The following is a 16660-nucleotide window of genomic DNA, read 5'->3' on the forward strand; positions in this document are numbered from 1 at the left end:
GGAAATTCCTGCGTCCAAACAGATAAGCAAGGACACAGCAATAAGCAACACCAAGAAGATCAGAGATATTCTCCTTCCAGCACAACTTCAGTGTCTCACTCAAAAAGACAGCGAAGGGAAAAAAACCCAGGAGCACTGGGTTGAAGTTTTCAGCCTCTGTATCCTGAAACACAGGCCAGGCTCAGAGGACAATCCCAGGCCACTGAAGTGGCTTCAGAATTGATTGTGATCACCAGGAGTGCAAGGTTATGTCAAGAGTAAAGCGTGCTACTTCAAGATGTAGGTCTGTGGTAGCATAAGTACTGCACTCTTGCTTTATATCAGTCTATCTTCCCCCTTCCATCCAAGCAAGCAGGACTTTTAGATTACAGTTTGTTAGGGCAGAAAGGCTGAGAGGTTGATCTATTCTGATCAAGCCTGGGACACATAGAGAGTGTGTTTGTTGCTGCTGTAGAGAAGATAAACTGAGGTGCCCATGGGTGCTTAAAGGCTAGGCCTTGCTAACAGGGGAACAAAATAACAAAATAAATAAATAAGGCTAGCTAGTCCCTTCTGGCTTGTCCCAGGAGAGCTGTGCATGGAAATTAAAGAAGGTCCCAACACATACAACACAGAAGAGAAATGACAACAACAAAAATCCAGTCTGACTTTTCACCTGAACATTTTCCTTTTACTCAGAAAACTCTCAGGCACTAAAGCAATAGAGGTGACTAATGCAACAAGTCCTGGGGAGAAGAGAGAGCCATGCTGAATGATTGCTGAAGGAGCAGAATTGGGAAACTACTGAAGAAACAACTCAAAGCTAGAGGTCTGAGAGGGACAACAGTTTAGCACCACCTCTATAAGCCACACTTGGCAGTAACAGGCTGGTGGAGAGTAATTTTTGGACTTTGGAACCACTCTACCTTATGCCCACATCTTTGCTCAAGGGCTGTATTTCTGCCCTGTCATAATTATGAAGGCTCTAGAAGATCAGTTACTTGGCTTCATTGTATCTCATATCTTACAGCCTTTGTTCCTTTCAGCATCTCTTCTTACACCAAATCTTCCCCTTCTGCTCCAGACACAGAAAGGTGTCTCAGCTGACAAATTCAGCAGAGGCAGCCTGTTCTCCAGTACCACTATGGTGCCCTTCATTTCTCTTTAAAAGGCCTTTTGTACTGTACAAGTGAAGTATAAAAAAGGAGCTTTCCAAAATGTGCAACCAGAATCTTTTCCATTCAAGCTTTTTTGGTGAAACATCAAGCATAGCTCATGTTGCTGTGCCTGAATATGAATAAAGAACTGCACTACATTTTAAGCCTTTTCACCAAATCAGTTTTTCATATATAATGAATATTAGTATAAAAGTACATCTATGAAAAAGTTGTCTTTGAAGTCTGAGTCAAAAAAAATCTGCTATTTTTCCCCCTTCCCCACCCCATGTTCCATTTCAGGCATGTTCCAAATTTGTTTTTTATTCCATCATCTTCTGGGTAATTACAGCTTTGATAACACACTATGCAACAAAATATTGAGCTTCAGAAGAGAATAACAGACTAAAAATTAATTCAGTATTTGAACATCAGGTGAAACCCATTCATTCAATGTTCTGTACACATGACAAGAGTACTTCATAAACATAAATATAAGTGATAAATATAAGTTAGTGAGAAAAGTACAGGTTTGTTCAGCCCATAAAAATTTAAACATTAGATTCACAAAGAAAACTTCTCTTCACAGTTCAGAAATTACACGGGTTAGCCCCAGGCACTTAGCACATAAATAAAGCGTATATTTTCTCTGTTTCCAGGGCCTACACTCAAAACAGTTGGATCTAATGATTAGCAACCAAAGCAACCTTGTACATTTTTCTTAGGACAAAAATACTGGTTTTTTGGTTTTTTGTTTTTTTAACAGAGTGCAACTACAATGAGGAAAAAACTGACGTTGGTAAACTGCCAAGTGGCATTACCATTACACTGATCTAGACAACATTAGTTTCCAGCAGTAACCTCATCTTCATTTGTTTCTTTTCAACTCTTGTCTTTCAAGGACAGCCACACATCAAAGTAACTCATAGACATGGTGATGGAGGAAGAAATATTGAACTACAAATGGTAGCCAAGAACATTTCTCTGGGATGTGTTTCTGGGAGCTGCTCAGTGCAATGGGCTTGGGATCCAGCTCCATTAAGCCCATTATCTGCAGTCCACATATGAGTTTCAAAGCTTTGCTCATTCATTCCCAACCTTCTCAGACTGCCCCTTGCTTCACAATGGCTCCCAGTCTCTCCTTAGCCCTTTGACCTTACACAAACACAGCTGTGTGTCAGGCACCATAAAAATGGGCCCCTTCTTTCTCCAAAACAGCAAGGCAATCCCTCTCTGGGCTCCGTGGAGGACCATGGCTTCAAACACATGCCTGCCCTGAGCCCCATCTTTGAGACTCCTGCAAAAGGCTTTTACCCTTGACTTCTAGGAAATACGGCGCATGAATTGTCCCTGGAGGAATTACCAAGGAACAGATGTCAATGGAGAAGGATGAGTCTAGGCTTTGACATACATGTGCACTTTTTTCGCACTCAGGTGTCATGAGGTAGAGATAATGAAGCTGAAGAAGATCAGAAGAGAGGAGGAATGTGATCATACACACAGAAGCAGTTCTCTACTCCCACATCTCCCTCAAAACAGCACTACCCCAAAACTAAATCAGATCGGTTGCCACTTTGTCCAGCAGACTCTTGAAAATCTCTTGAAAGGAAGGAGATCCCACCCCTCTGCTCCCAGGCCCTGCCGTGCTCCTGAAACCGACTCAACTTCCCACATCTTAGCTGAAGAGCACTGCATGTTGGCTATCACTTCCTGAATAACTTAGCCTCATCACCCTTGCTACTGCCCTTCAAGTAGCTGGTGGGGGAAATAAGACAGCAATCAGAATCTGATGTATATTAATAATCCTGATTATCATGACTAAACTATTCTGTACCTGTGAAAGGAGAGCAGGAGTTCAGGAAGAAATGAGTGAGCAACAATTTAAAGCAGCTAAATATTGTGATGGGCAATCTGCATATACACAAAGTCTTTTTTATGTATTCAAGCATGAGCTGTTTAAAAACAGCAAAGTCGTATATTCTATACAGGAGGAAGAAAAGATGAACTTGTGCAGTCTGTTAAGTATCTCCGCTATAGCATGAAAATAGCACAGTAAGAGAGAGTGTTTGTTTAAAAGAGTTTAACTGCAATATAACACAAAAATCTTTTTAGCTGATAATGGAGATGGTTTGGGCATGACTATCTATTTTAAACATGTTTGTGTCACAATTCACGGAAAGGTCAAAATTAATGTTAGGCTTAAAGAGTATCTCAAAGTACAGTTATTTTAAGTCTTGTAGCAAAGAACATTTCTGTTACGTTTACAACCTTGGGTTTAAATTTCACATTTTTCTACAATTTTTTTTAAACAAGTGTCGTGGTTTTGCCCACCAGCCCATCCCTGGGGCTGAGGATGGTTTTGTCCAAGTGATTTCCGGACAAAAAAACCAATCAAAAAGTTCAGTGATGCCTTTGCTAATTACATCTTTAAGAAAATGGAAGAAAAGGTTGGTTGCGCAGTTGAAATTAGGAGCAGCAGCCATGTAGCAGAGTAGTGGGCCTGAGGAGGGCCAAGGCCCCCTCCTCCCCGGCTTGGGCCGGGGGGGGCAGGTGTAGTACTGAAGCCTCCTTTCTCTTCTGTAAAAGAGTGAAGAAAAAAAAGTTTAAAAGACGAACTGCTTAGACGAGAAACCGCTGCAGAAGAATTCCATCCATGAGATAACAGGACTTCCAAGGTCAAAGCTGGCAGCTGAAGCTGCAACAGGAGAGAGAAGTTCGAAGGGGGGAGAGCTGCTGTTTTTTCCCTTTCGCTCTCCCTCCCTTCAGCAGGGTAAAGACTGAAAAATAAACCCCTGCCACTTGTAAAAGTTTGTTGGGGTGAAGAGACCCCCCATGCAGCTCACAGAGGAGCTTGTGGATGTACCAGAGATTTGTGACTTTGACAGAAAGAGAAAAAGCCTTATGCTGGAGCAGAAGCGGCTCGGATGAGGTAGAGTCCTGTTGAAGACTTTGTGACCCTCGAAGGGGACGATGCTTATGCTGGAGCAAGACAGCTCAGATAAGCTTGGGATCTCAGTGAGAGATCCATACTGCTGGTGCTGGAGATTTATGACCCTGAGAGAACCTAGGCTGGAGCAGAAAAACAGCTCGGGTAGGGATGTTGAAGATTTATGACCCTGAGGGGGATGAGGACCTACGCTGGAGCAGAAGACGGCTCAGGTGGGATATTAGGATCCGAGTAAGGGATCCAGACTAGACCCATGCTGAGAAGTCAATCAAGGACTGTTCTCCCATGGGGAGGGACCTCCATAGGGAAACAGGGGTGAACTCTTAAACCATTATCCCCTGTAACCCTGTGGAAGAAGATCCATAGTAAGCAAGTGTCCCCTTGCAAGCCTATGGAAGGAAACCCTTCAGGACCTGAGTAACCTCCAGCATTCGGTTTTAGCCCAGGAGGGGGGTAGACCCAGCCCTGGAGGCCAACACAGAATGAGAGAGAGATAAAGGAGTTCCAGCTGCTACGAAAGTGCTGCAGAGTTACTGGAGAGAGAGAGCTGGAATTCCGAGAATGGAAAAGAACTGCTTCTCCTCCTTGGACTGATATAAAGGGAGGTGGGGGGAGAAGTATCTTCTGTAAATACATAATACCTTTTACTTAAGTAGAATTGTTGTAGATATAATTCTTTAGTTTTAGCTTGTTAATAATAAATACTCATACTTTTTTTTTTCAATTCAGTCTCTTTTTGTCTGCATAAACCTTCTCTCAACTGATAGTAATTGTATGGGAAGTGTAAAAGTAAATTGAGCCAGGGCAAAACCACGACAACAAGCTACCTCACAGATTATATTGGGAGCTTCATCAAGGAGATCTTATAAGTGCTAGCTATAAGGCCTATTAGCTGCTTTCCTCCACTAACCCACCAACCCTAGTTCTCTGTAGTTTACAAGTGATGTCTCCAGAGACCATGTGAAAGGTATTTTTTTATCTGATTAGCCTGCCATATTTCTCTCAGCTTAATTCAAGGACTCATGTCTCTACTGTTGCAGCCACTTTCCCAGGGACAGTGGGAAGGGAGGAGACTTAAAAAACACATACTAAACAACATCAGGAGTACAAGAGCCACATAGAAAAGTCTTATTTTTTCTGCACTCTGGAGCTTGCCATTTTCCTCCTTATTTTCACAAGGTTCTCAAACCTGTTTGTTGGCGTTCTTACAGTGATCCCATGCTCTCTGTGAGCAAATGGCATCAAGCTTGGAAATCTTACACCTGCCATGTTACATTAAGCCCTGTCTTGACTCCAAGTTATTCCCAGTGTGATATTATTGACTTTCTTGGAATAAGCAGCAAATCCATCTTTGGAGCTTTTTAAGCTGATGTATTAGCAAGAAGAAACAAATGCATAAGCCAGATTTTCTTGGAAACTGCTCTGTTTACAGAGTGTATCTCAACATCTTATTTATTCAAAGCGTGTTTTAGAGAGAAAACAGTATATCTGCTAATTTCAAGCCTACTCTTCCATTCAGTCTTCTGTCTGAGAGTACAGTTGACTTTCCCCTGTCATTATTGCCAGAAGTACTCATACTTCCCTGTCCTCTACCTCATTCCAAGCCAAGTTCTCTCTTCTCTCCCTCCTCCTCAACAGACACACAGATCATCATGACCTGTTCTGACCTTAGGTCCCACACTTTAATCCAGTCTAGCCTTTGAATAGTACCCTTCACTCATTCAGCCATCACTGTGCAGAAAAGAATTTCATTTCTCCTTCACACTTTCTGTCTATGAAAGCTGCCCACAGAACACATAGCAACGTCCATATTTGCACATGGAAGAAAGCTGTTCTAGAACCTAGCTAGAGATGTCTCTAAAATAAGCTCAACTAGAAGGCAAATTGCTTCAGCACACCCCATCCTGGAATGAGTCTGCTGATAACAGGGAAGTCCTTCCTTCCATAAAACAGCTTTGAAGGGGACTGCTACTTTTCCCATCAAACACCAGCTCAGATTTTGCATTTGCTTGCATTCTTGCACAGAGTTCATCAAATGTAATGCTCCTAGGAGTCAGGCATGCTGGAAGAATCCTCTTCCCTATTGCAGTCACTGCCTTACCGCTGAAGCAGCTATAACTGCCTGATGAGCCCCAAGAAAAATTTTGCATGGCAAATAGATTTGTAGGCAAGGACTTTTAACAGCTGCACTGAAATAGAAGTGATGAAAAGGTGGCGAAGCTCTACACAGACAGGAAGAGAGTAGAGAAGAACAAACCTCTGCTTTGAAGGAGTGCCATTTGAGTTCTCCTTCTGCTGCAGGATTTCTGTGCTTCTCAGGAACAAGAAAAGATTTTCATCTCCAGCACTTAAGTTGGCAATGTATCACAGAGAATCAAAAATTGGGCTGTGCTTCTGTAACAGAAGATGCGAACAGATGCACCAGATTGCACAGAACAACAAATAGCAGGGAGCTAGAAATTGTGCTGAGGACAGTGTGTGTGCATGCTGAGCTTCCCAGTATGGATGCAGTGCTGCAGATCCAGGACTGCAGGAAAAGCCTGGGGCACCTCTGGGAGGCTGGGGCAGGTGAAGTTGTCTTCTTGCCTGCAGGAGGTGAATGCTTGTTAGAGAGCTGCAAGAGGAGATGGGAAGTCTGCACAGTGTCAAAGATTATAGAAAAGAGGAGAGAATCCTCTCCAAGACTCCATAAGAGCCTGAACACCCAATTGCACAGACAGAAGAGTGTTCAGAGCCTGTACTCAGTGGCTTGGGAAAAGAAGACTCCCATGAAGGACTTCTGGCACCAGGAGGAAAGGCAGCTGCTTCAGCTGCAGATCAGCAACTACAGAATAGATTAAGTGCCATGGTATCAGATGAGAGGTTGGGAGTTCTTTTCAGAACAGCATTGTAGACAACTGAGCGTAAATTAAATGGTAGCACCAGAAGGAAGTGAGTGGTGAGTAACAATAGGAGACTCCCTACTGTGCAGGATAGAGGCCTCCAGCTGCCAGCCTGATGCTGCCTAGGAAGATTTAGAGAGATTTAGCGGGATCCAGGACACTGAGGATAGTTTGAAGACCAGAAGAGTTTCACAAATCTTACATCCCCACTACATATCCATGTGGGCCTAGACAACATCTCCTTTGGAGACCTGGAAGATACCACGTAATACCACCAGGGGATGATAGTCAAGGACATGGGTGCTGAAGTGGCATTCTCTTCAGTATTGCCTCTAAAAGGGAGCGGGAAGGTGGGAGAACATTTGAGGAAGAGCAGAATGATCCTGAAAATCTAGAGCTCGCTGCAAAACTCGAGGTGACGCAACAGGATTTTACAATCATGGACCCTTTCTGAGTATCATGGGCTACTAGACAGAGATTGAATTCACCTAAGTGGAACAAAAGCATCTATGTCAAGGATTTGGTAACCTGTTGAGGAGACCTTTAAATTAGGAAGGATTAGGGGAGGGCAGAATGACAACCCCAGCTAAGTAAGGCAGTGGTGTAGGGGGTTGTCAGCATGGGGACATGGAGAAGAAAGATCTCATACTCAACAGTGCAAGGCTGAAGAGGGCTCAGCCCCAGAGTACACCCACAGCTAAGAATGTTCCTATAAGACAGCATCATGGAGAAAGCTGGGTCCTTCTCTGAAGTGCTCAAATAGTGGTCCATGCAGCATGAGGAACAGACAGGAGTAATTAGAAGTCCGTGTGCAGTTACACAGTTATGATCTCCTTTGGATCATGGGGACATGGTGCCTCACCTGATGCCTCCAGGCTCATGTGCCTGAAGAGCTGTGATGGGTGGGTATGGCTCTTTAGGTAGAACAGGCCAGAAGATCAGACTTGGTTAATAGTTGGGCTCAATGTTCTTAAAGGTCTTTTCCATTCTAAACAATTCTATGATTCTATAATGGGGAGTTTCCTTTAATAGGAGAGAAAATCAGGAATGTATGAACACTTGCTTTCAGATGGATGATGAGTCAGCTGAGAACTAATGGGTCAGGCCCTGAGCAACCTGTTCTGGATGACACTGGTTTGAGACTTGGACTAGACAGTTTTCAGAGATGTCTTTTGTTGCTCTTGGATCCATCAGGACAAATTCCTGACAATAGGAGAAAGGCCATACACAGAAAACAAAACTTAGCTTCCCTGCCAGAAACAGCAAATATGAACCTTAACCTCCTTTTCTTCCCTTATTCATAGGATTTTTCTCCTCTTTGACTCCTTGCTGCTCAGAAAGGGAGAAACTTAGAGCTGTTCCTATTGAAAGAGAAGAGTCCAGGGGACTCATTAACTGTTCAGTTATAGGCATATCATTTGGAGTTCTGCAAAAGATGAAGGTCAGTACAGGTTCAATTCATTTGATCAGAATCTCAGAGAGTGTCCCTACACAACATAAAGATGAGGCCAAATAATATAAAATAATGGCCAGTCTTCGCGAGCGAAGATCCGGGGAAGGTCTTTACACCTTCCAGCCTGTGCATTGGATTTTTTAGGTGAGACACAGCGTGCACGGAACTGAGCCCACCCTTTAATCCTAAGGTTCATCTGCCGGGGCCAAGCGAGCTTGGACGGTGGCAGCGAGGTCCTTAGGACGTAGGTGGGTTGCCTTTTAAGGGCTAACGAGCCCCACCTGCCCGGGAGTGGCCCTGACCGGGAATCGAACCCGGGTCTCGGCGGTGATAGCGCCGCGCCTTTACCACTAGACCACCAGGGGCTCCTTGAGGCCAAATACATCATTCTTAACAACCATGCCATGTGGAAAAAATACTATTAATTCCACAAATAACATCCATGCCAACAATTTTAAAGGTTTTCAGGAGTCATTTTTTGGAGGGGTTTTCTGTGAGATCTCTGTGAGTATATCTTTTACCCACCAGGTGTTATTGTCTGGCTAATGAGTCACAAGAGTTATTTAAATGTTGTTCTCGTCATTTTAGGCTTGGTTACTACAGGTACAGTATGTATTATGCCCCATTGTGCATGAAGCAGGTTACAGTAAAGTTAAGCTTCCGTTAATAATGAAGCAGAGGATTCAGCTAACAAATCCAGAGGCATCCAAGTAAATCTCTTCCATCTAATGTCTTTTGGACAAAATAGACCAAAAAGAACAAAGTCAGCCACCTCCCAGTTCAGATGCAGGAACTTAGAACAGGTGGATATTTTAAGGAAAGTGTTTAAGATTTGGGGTTCAGTGGCAAACAGTGATGCAGTGCTTGCCATTTAGACTGTTTGAACCGCTAGCCCAACACATCCAAAATGGTAGAAATTCCATGTATATTGGCAGGGAATCTGTCTCTGAAAAATGAACAAAGATGGACATATGGCCTTTGAATCCATGAGAGGTAGGAAGCTGCTTGGAGTTCTTTGGCACACTAAGGTCTACAGCCCTCACTGCACTGAGAGAAGATAGGCTTATGAATGCCTGCCTGGTACAGCTGTATCTTCAGGCTCAACAGGTCCTACCCCAAGTGCCAGAGGCTGGGAAGGACCTTCAAAGAGAAACAACTGTTTGTATTTCTCATTTCTTCTAGCCACTGTCAGAAAGACAAGATCTCTTCCACAAGAGTTTCCCTTTCCTCAATATCCTTTTTTGAATGAAGACAGTTCCACAGAATATGAATGAGAAGAGCAGACCACAGCCAGTGAAAGCAACCACGGACACCAGTCATCATCAGACACCTCTGTACTCATGAGAGCAATTCAAGGTCAAGCAGGGAAGTGAAGTCAGCTCAGAGAGGTTAGGATCATCAAGGTACAGGAATCGGCCTATCTGAAGCATAGCTCATGGAAAGTTCAAACAAAAGAGCCTGAGCTGAAATTCAGCCACCAGAACAAGGTTGCTTTCCCAACAGCATGATTTCGGGTTGCAGCTGCAGCCTATTGGAGCCCTCTTGAAAACAGTCACAGTGCCAGGAGGGGGTGCAGGCTCTGCAGAGCTCACTTCTGTTTGCTTGAGTCCTGAGAGCACTAGAAGCAAAAGAAAGTAACAATACAGATGATGTTACGTGGTGTAAAGTGCTGGGTCTAAAGCCACATGCTTGCCCAGGCATTTTGCTTTTATTTAAGACTCCAAAATTTTTACTCACACAAACTCTTGCAAAGCCTTTAAGTTCTTTGATACCTTGAATCGCATAAAGAGAACACAGGTATGAGGCCCTGGACCCAGAGAGTCAGGCAGAGGACAGTCAAGAACCAGATCTGCCCAGAGGGTCTCCCGGTTGCACCCCATCTGCTAGAGGGATTACAACCACAGCTATATAAAAAAAAAGAAGGGTAGTTGTAGTAGGTGACTTTCCTCTGAGGAGAACTGCAGGCCCTATATGCCAACCAGACCCATCCCACAGGGAAGTCTGCTGCCTTACCAAGGTGCAGGTGAGGGATATAAGTACAAGACTCCCCGAGCTAATCCATCCCTCTGATTATTATCAATAGGCTAAAGATTGATGCCACCAGCAGAATTTTGGTTTTTCCAACCATGGGGTCAATTCTATGGTACCTAGCCTGCCAGAGTCAGATGGGCTTCATCTATCTAGGAAGGGCAAAAGGACTCCAGCCCATAAGTTGTCAGGGCTGATCATGGGGGCTTTAAACTAGGTTTGAAGGGGGAAGGGGTTGAAACCAAGCTCTCCAGATATGAGACTAAGGGTGGAAAGCCAAAGTTAGAAGTGATATCAGCAGCCCAGCTGAAGTGCATGTACACCAATGCACAAAGTATGGGTAACAAACAAGAGGAGCTGGAAGCCATCGTGCAGCAGGAAAGCTATGATGTAGTTGCCATCACGGAAATGTGGTGGGATGATTCACATGACTGGACTGCTGCCATGGATGGCTACAAGCTCTTCAGAAGGGATAGGCAAGGTAGGAGAGGTGGAGAGATGGTTCTGTATGTTAGAGAGACTAGACTCTAGAAATTGAAGTCAGTAACAATAAGGTTGAATGCCTGTGGATCAGAATCAAGGGGGAGGCCAACAAGGTTGACATCCTGGTAGGAGTCTGTTACAGACCACCCAACCAGGATGAAGAGGGTGATGAATTATTCTACAAGTAGCTGGAGGATGTCTCAAAATTGCCAGCCCTTGTTCCTGTGGCTGACTTTAACTTGCCAGATATCTGCTGGGAACTCAACACAGCAGAGAAGAAGCAGTCTAGGAGATTCCTAGAGTGTATAGAGGATAATTTCCTGCTTCAGCTGGTAAATGAGCCTGCCAGGGGTGGGGCCCTGCTAGACCTGCTATTCACAAACAGAGAGGGGCTGATGGGAGATGTGGTGGTCACAGGCTGTCTGGGGCACAGTGACCATGAAATAATAGTTTTCAATACTCAGGGACGCAAAGAGGGCCATAAATAAAACTTCTGCCCTGGACTTCCGGAGGACAGATTTTGGCCTACTCGGAAGACTGGTTCAGAGCATACCCTGGGAAACAATCCTTGGAAACAAAGGGATCCAGGACGGATGGACATGCTTCAAGAAGAAAGTCTTGAATGCGCAGGAGCAGGCTATGCCAGTGTGCTGAAAGGCAAGACAGTGGGGAAGATGGCCAGCCTGGCTGAACAAGGGGCTTTACTTCATCTTCTCCTCTTCAGTTTCTCCTTCAAATGTCCTCTACAGACAACCAGCCAATCACAGAACACCAATTAAAATAGTTTATACAAGAAACTCTCTCTCTAAGGACAAAACTCCTGTTTATCAGTGAACTTGGCAGGCAAAGAACAAAACTTTTGCAGGTGGCTGGGCCAAACACAGACCAAAAAATATCAACATTCCCTGATACAGTACTGTAATAAGTAGCAGTTAAATTTACTCATCAAATTAGTAATAATAGTAATTTACTCATTAAATTGTAGTGCATGTTATATTGTTATATATATATATGTTATTATAATCACTGTTCTGTTAGGAGACTGTAAGTTGTAGAATGGTTCAATAATCTATCAGCATTGTAAGCTGATAAGCATGTAGTTTGCAGTTCTTAAGCTAGAAAGACAAACTATTGTGCCTTGTTAAGTAAATATTTTTGTATCTTATTTTTCTAAAAAGCTTATTGTCTCACAACACGCATAAAGTAACAAAAGAAAGGACAAGGATCAAAGGGTCAGGAACTGAAATGATACAGAGTATCCAAGATGGACATCTGGAGATGCCTGCACGCTAGGCCTCAAGGTCTAGGGACTGATTGGAACTATGGAGGGGAAAGCACCTGGCAACTGAGGTGAGCCTGCAGAGAAGCCAACAAGAACCAGACCTGCAAACTCAAATCCAGTAGGGGGACAGAAAGTGACAATGGGAGGGGAACCGATAAGGGAATAAAAGTTACTGGTTTTGCCTACTGCGCTTGCGTGCCGTGAGTGGAGCAGGAGTCTCCCCAGCTGCCCAGCATGCTGTGTTGCTTATTTGCATTTTATATAAATCTTCAATAAATTTTATTACTATATTTCAGCTCAGTTTCATTTTACTTATAACAAGTACCATTAGTAAATTTGCAGATATCACCAAGTTAGGGGGAGTGCTGATCTGCTGGAAAGCAGGAGGGCTCTTCAAAGGGATGTGGACAAGCTGGAGAGATGGTCTGATTCCAACAGGATGAGGTTAAACAAGGCCAAGTGCCAGGTCCTGCACTTTGGCCACAACAACCCCCTGCAGCACTACAGGCTGGGCACAGAGAGGCTGGAGAGCAGCCAGGCAGAAAGGGACCTGGGAGTTTGAAACGACAGGACATGAGCCAGCAGTGTGCCCAGCTGGCCAAGAAGGCCAATGGCATCCTGGCCTGCATCAGGAACAGTGTAGCCAGCAGGACCACAGGCAAGCGATTCTTCCCCTGTACTCAGCACTGGTGAGGCCACATCTGGAGTGCTGTGTCCAGTTCTGGGCCCCTCAGTTCAGGAAGGATATTGAGGTGCTGGAGCAGGTTCAGAGAAGAGCAACCAGGCTGATGAAGGGACTCGAGCACAAGTCCTGTGAGGAAAGGCTGAGGGAGCTGGGGTTGTTTAGTCTGGAGAAGAGGCGGCTCAGGGGAGACCTCGTCACTCTCTACAACTACCTGAAAGGAGGTTGTAGCCAGGTGGGGGTTGGTCTCTTCTCCCAGGAACCGATCAGTAGGACAAGAGGGCACAGTCTTAAGTTCTGTCAGAGGAGACTTAGGTTGGATATTAGGAAGAGAGTAATCAGACACTGGAATGGGCTGCCCAGGGAAGTGGTGGATTCACCATCCCTGGGCAGCCCATTCCAGTGTCTGAGGTTTTTTAAGATGAGACTGGATGTGGCACTTAGGGTGCACCATGAGGGTGTTGGATAAAGGGTTGGACTTGATGATCTCGGAGGTCTCTTCCAACCTGGTTTATTCTATTATTCACTACAAGCGCTTTCCAAGAGAACTTTTAATTTAGAGAGAAAATAGGCATTTTGGCAAAAAGGTTTAAAGGCGTGACAAACAACCAAGGAGGAGCATTCCGCAAAGCACTCAGTACACAACAACCCACAAATAAGTGAAATAAGATGCATCGGGTTTAAGTTACTCACAAGAGAATAAGGAAAGAAGAAAAGGAAGAAAGAAAGGGAAGAAGAGGGAGGGAGAAAGATACAAAGAGGTCACAAGGTGGTAGATATCTGCAAAGATAGGCAGATGTATTTATATGGTTTGGCTACTGTGGCCACTCCTTCCAGGCAGGACATCTGGTTGACTGACCACTCAGTGCCCTCCCAGCTGAAGTGAGGGGTGCCATAGCCAGTCAGATGCTCCAGAGGTGTGGTGTGGGTGGGCTACCCAGCAGGCCTTTTTGACTGACAGCTCAGCCACATGGTTCCTGATACTGCCATGTGCCCTCTGAGGACTCAGCTGTGTTGGCTGCGGATCATGTGCCTCCCAACACTGCCATGGGGCTGCAGGCCTGACCACGGTCCCACCCCCAACACACACACAGACAAGATGGTTGACCCAACACAATAATTTAACAATCAGGAGATATGAATCTGGCCTCTCACACATGATGAACAGGGAGTAGTCATTTCTACAGAGCTGAGAGTGAACCCAGATCTTCTGAATCCTTATTCTGTGCCTTGCCTAGGGCCTCTGGCATGACAGTCTTAGCCAACTTAGACAGCTTAGACAGAGAAAAAAAAAAAAAAAAAAAAAAAAAAAAAAAAGGTGGTTCTTGGTTCTTAAGAAAAGTCCAGGGAAAAGATTCACCTCATTTGTGTTGTCCCACTTCTTGAAGTTATCCTGCTTCAAGTAAGGAGAATGACAATTTAACAGTGCTTTGAGGTTCCTTTTATTATTAATGTAGCAAAAAAAGAAGTGTGAGAACTTCAAAGAGAGAAGTTTGCAGTGCTGAAGGGACTAATTGGAGACAGATGGTCAGACACAGGATCTTAAAAGCATGAAGATCAGCTAAGAACATCAGTCATTTTTCTGAAAATAGCTTGAATGAGGGAAATAACATCTTTCACTTTTAGTTCTGTGGATCCAGCTGCAGTCTCCAGTTGTAAAACCCAAAGGAACCCAGTAAATATGAATCTGGTCATCACTGGCACTGGAACACAGACTTTATGCTGGCCTGTCAGTATACAGTCTCAGCAAGAGACCTGTAAAAGATTCAACTGCTGTTGCTATTCTCTGCCTCACCCAATTTTTGACTGTATGCTTTTTGTACCAGTCTTTCACTTTTCTTTCACAATTAGCCTTTTATCCACATTTGTTCAAAATGTCTTCAAAATTAACAAAAGCTATCACCTTTTACCTCCTCTGAGCCAAGTCACAGGGTGAGGGAAACAGAGGTTGGGGGGAGTCAACCTGAAAAAGCACAGGGGTCTCAGAAACCAGTTAGACAAAACTCTGTACACTGTACACTGGCTTTTCATTTAACTATAAATTTTCCATACACTCCTGTTCTCTTGCACATAACCTTTCTTATTGTGGGGCCCAGTTAAGAGAAATACTTCAATAGCATTTGGTGTGAGCCCAGAACCCTCATGTGAGAAGTCCTTGTAAAGTATTCAGACAGTTAGGACTGCAGTGTTGAGCCCTCAGTTCCTGATGATCTGAGCTTTCCCAGAGAGCCCAACCATGCAGCACGTCATGGTTTTCTCTCTCTTGGCTGTACCTCCTCCTCAGCAAAGCTGCATCCTTCTATCCCCCCATCACCATCACTCCCACTGCCTTATACATAGGCTCGTTGGAAAACTGGTGACACCAGTCCAGTGTTGACTTGCCATCCACTAGCCATGTGAAACATTTCTCAATTGGATTAAGACTTGGCTTCATGGGCAATACAGAGTAGGCTGTGATAGGTCCAATCAGTGAGAAGGAACCCCAGAGAGGATAGACCTTCAATGCTGCAAATGGCACTGATCTTTCATGGTTTGAATGGGAGGATCAATCTTGGGCTAATGTGGCTTGTTATAGCAGCAGTCATCACTTTAATGAAACAGTACAGCTTGCATCCTGAAAGACTAACAGGGATAATTTATTTTCCTACCTGCCACTTTTAGGGAGGTGAGCCCAGAGATCCCAGATAGCTAGGTTATTAAAGGAAAGTTAAAACATCCTAGGCAAACCTCACCCCACTATCTCTGTCCACTGCAAAGGCTTTTCTTCCTCCTCCTTATATTCCTCTGGAATATTCCATACATGTGCTATACTCACATCTTCTTTCTCCCATGTTTAGTACAAGGGGCTTGTACTCCATCCCAGAATTCTGAAGCAGCATCTGTTAAGTTCATAAGCCAAATACATACCAGTGGAAATCTAACTCTGTGGCACATAATACAAAATCAGTGAGGACCCAAATAGGAGAAAGAATTGCTTTCAGAGAAGTAATACCACAACACAGGCAGGGGTTAAGTCAGAGCAAAAGATATTTGGACATATAGATAGTTCTGCTCTTTCTTGATAGGAATATTGTGACTGCCTGTTCAATGGTAAAGCCTCTCCCATCAAATATTTCTCTCCCCTACCTGTCATTCTTCAAAGTTTTTTTTTTTTGAGACTCCCTGCCATCAGACTACCAATAGTGTGAATTTCATCCCAAGCTGCTTGTCGTGCTTCTTTTTAAAGCTGCTGCTGTGACAGACACCTGAACTTCTTTTTTTCTTTTGGGGGTGGAGGTTAATAATCAAATTTCAGATCTTTGCTATTAAAATCCATCAGACAACAAAAGAATCAAAGTAATGAGACAAGACTGTCACTTTGTAGAAAATCAATGTCATAGTGTTTTAAAAGCAAAATCCATTTACAATTACATTACAAAAAAGAACATATCTGGGCCACTTATTTTACTGTTGGTAATGCAAAGCATTGCCCTCCTGAGATGTTCAGCATCAAACACCAGCTATAAAGCATGCACAAAACGTGAATATGAGCATGCATTTACAGGTTTGGAAGATATGGTGCTGTTGCAACCTGCCCCAGAAAGGGGAGGGTAACCCAGGTTCTTATTAATAAATCACTAGGGGTGGATTTCACTAGAGTGAAATAATAACAGTGAATAACTGGTGTTTGAAAACATATATATGTAGGGTTTATTTTAGAAAAACTTTGTTTCAAAGGCAAACAGGTATTTTGCCATTTTGGGTGTTATCATCTATATCTATCATCTATA

General features: G+C 43.9%; 1 protein-coding gene across 2 annotated transcripts in view; it reads left to right on the forward strand.

Annotated features, from left to right (window-relative positions):
- Positions 1-13211, forward strand: part of SYNDIG1 (synapse differentiation inducing 1) — a 134185-nt gene extending 120974 nt beyond the window's left edge. The window contains exon 4 of one of the 2 annotated variants that reach the window (XM_050316125.1): positions 9598-13211. In XM_050316125.1, coding sequence (XP_050172082.1) covers positions 9598-9660 — 63 coding nt within the window. In that variant the 3' untranslated portion in view covers positions 9661-13211. Of the gene's footprint in view, positions 1-2567; positions 6284-9597 lie in introns of those variants that run through there. The other variant, XM_050316126.1, reaches the window with a different exon arrangement.
- Positions 13212-16660: the final 3449 nt, after the last annotated feature.

Source organism: Myiozetetes cayanensis, unplaced genomic scaffold, assembly GCF_022539395.1.
Source record: "Myiozetetes cayanensis isolate MyiCay16 unplaced genomic scaffold, myiCay2020 scf2-11, whole genome shotgun sequence".
NCBI lineage: Eukaryota > Metazoa > Chordata > Aves > Passeriformes > Tyrannidae > Myiozetetes > Myiozetetes cayanensis.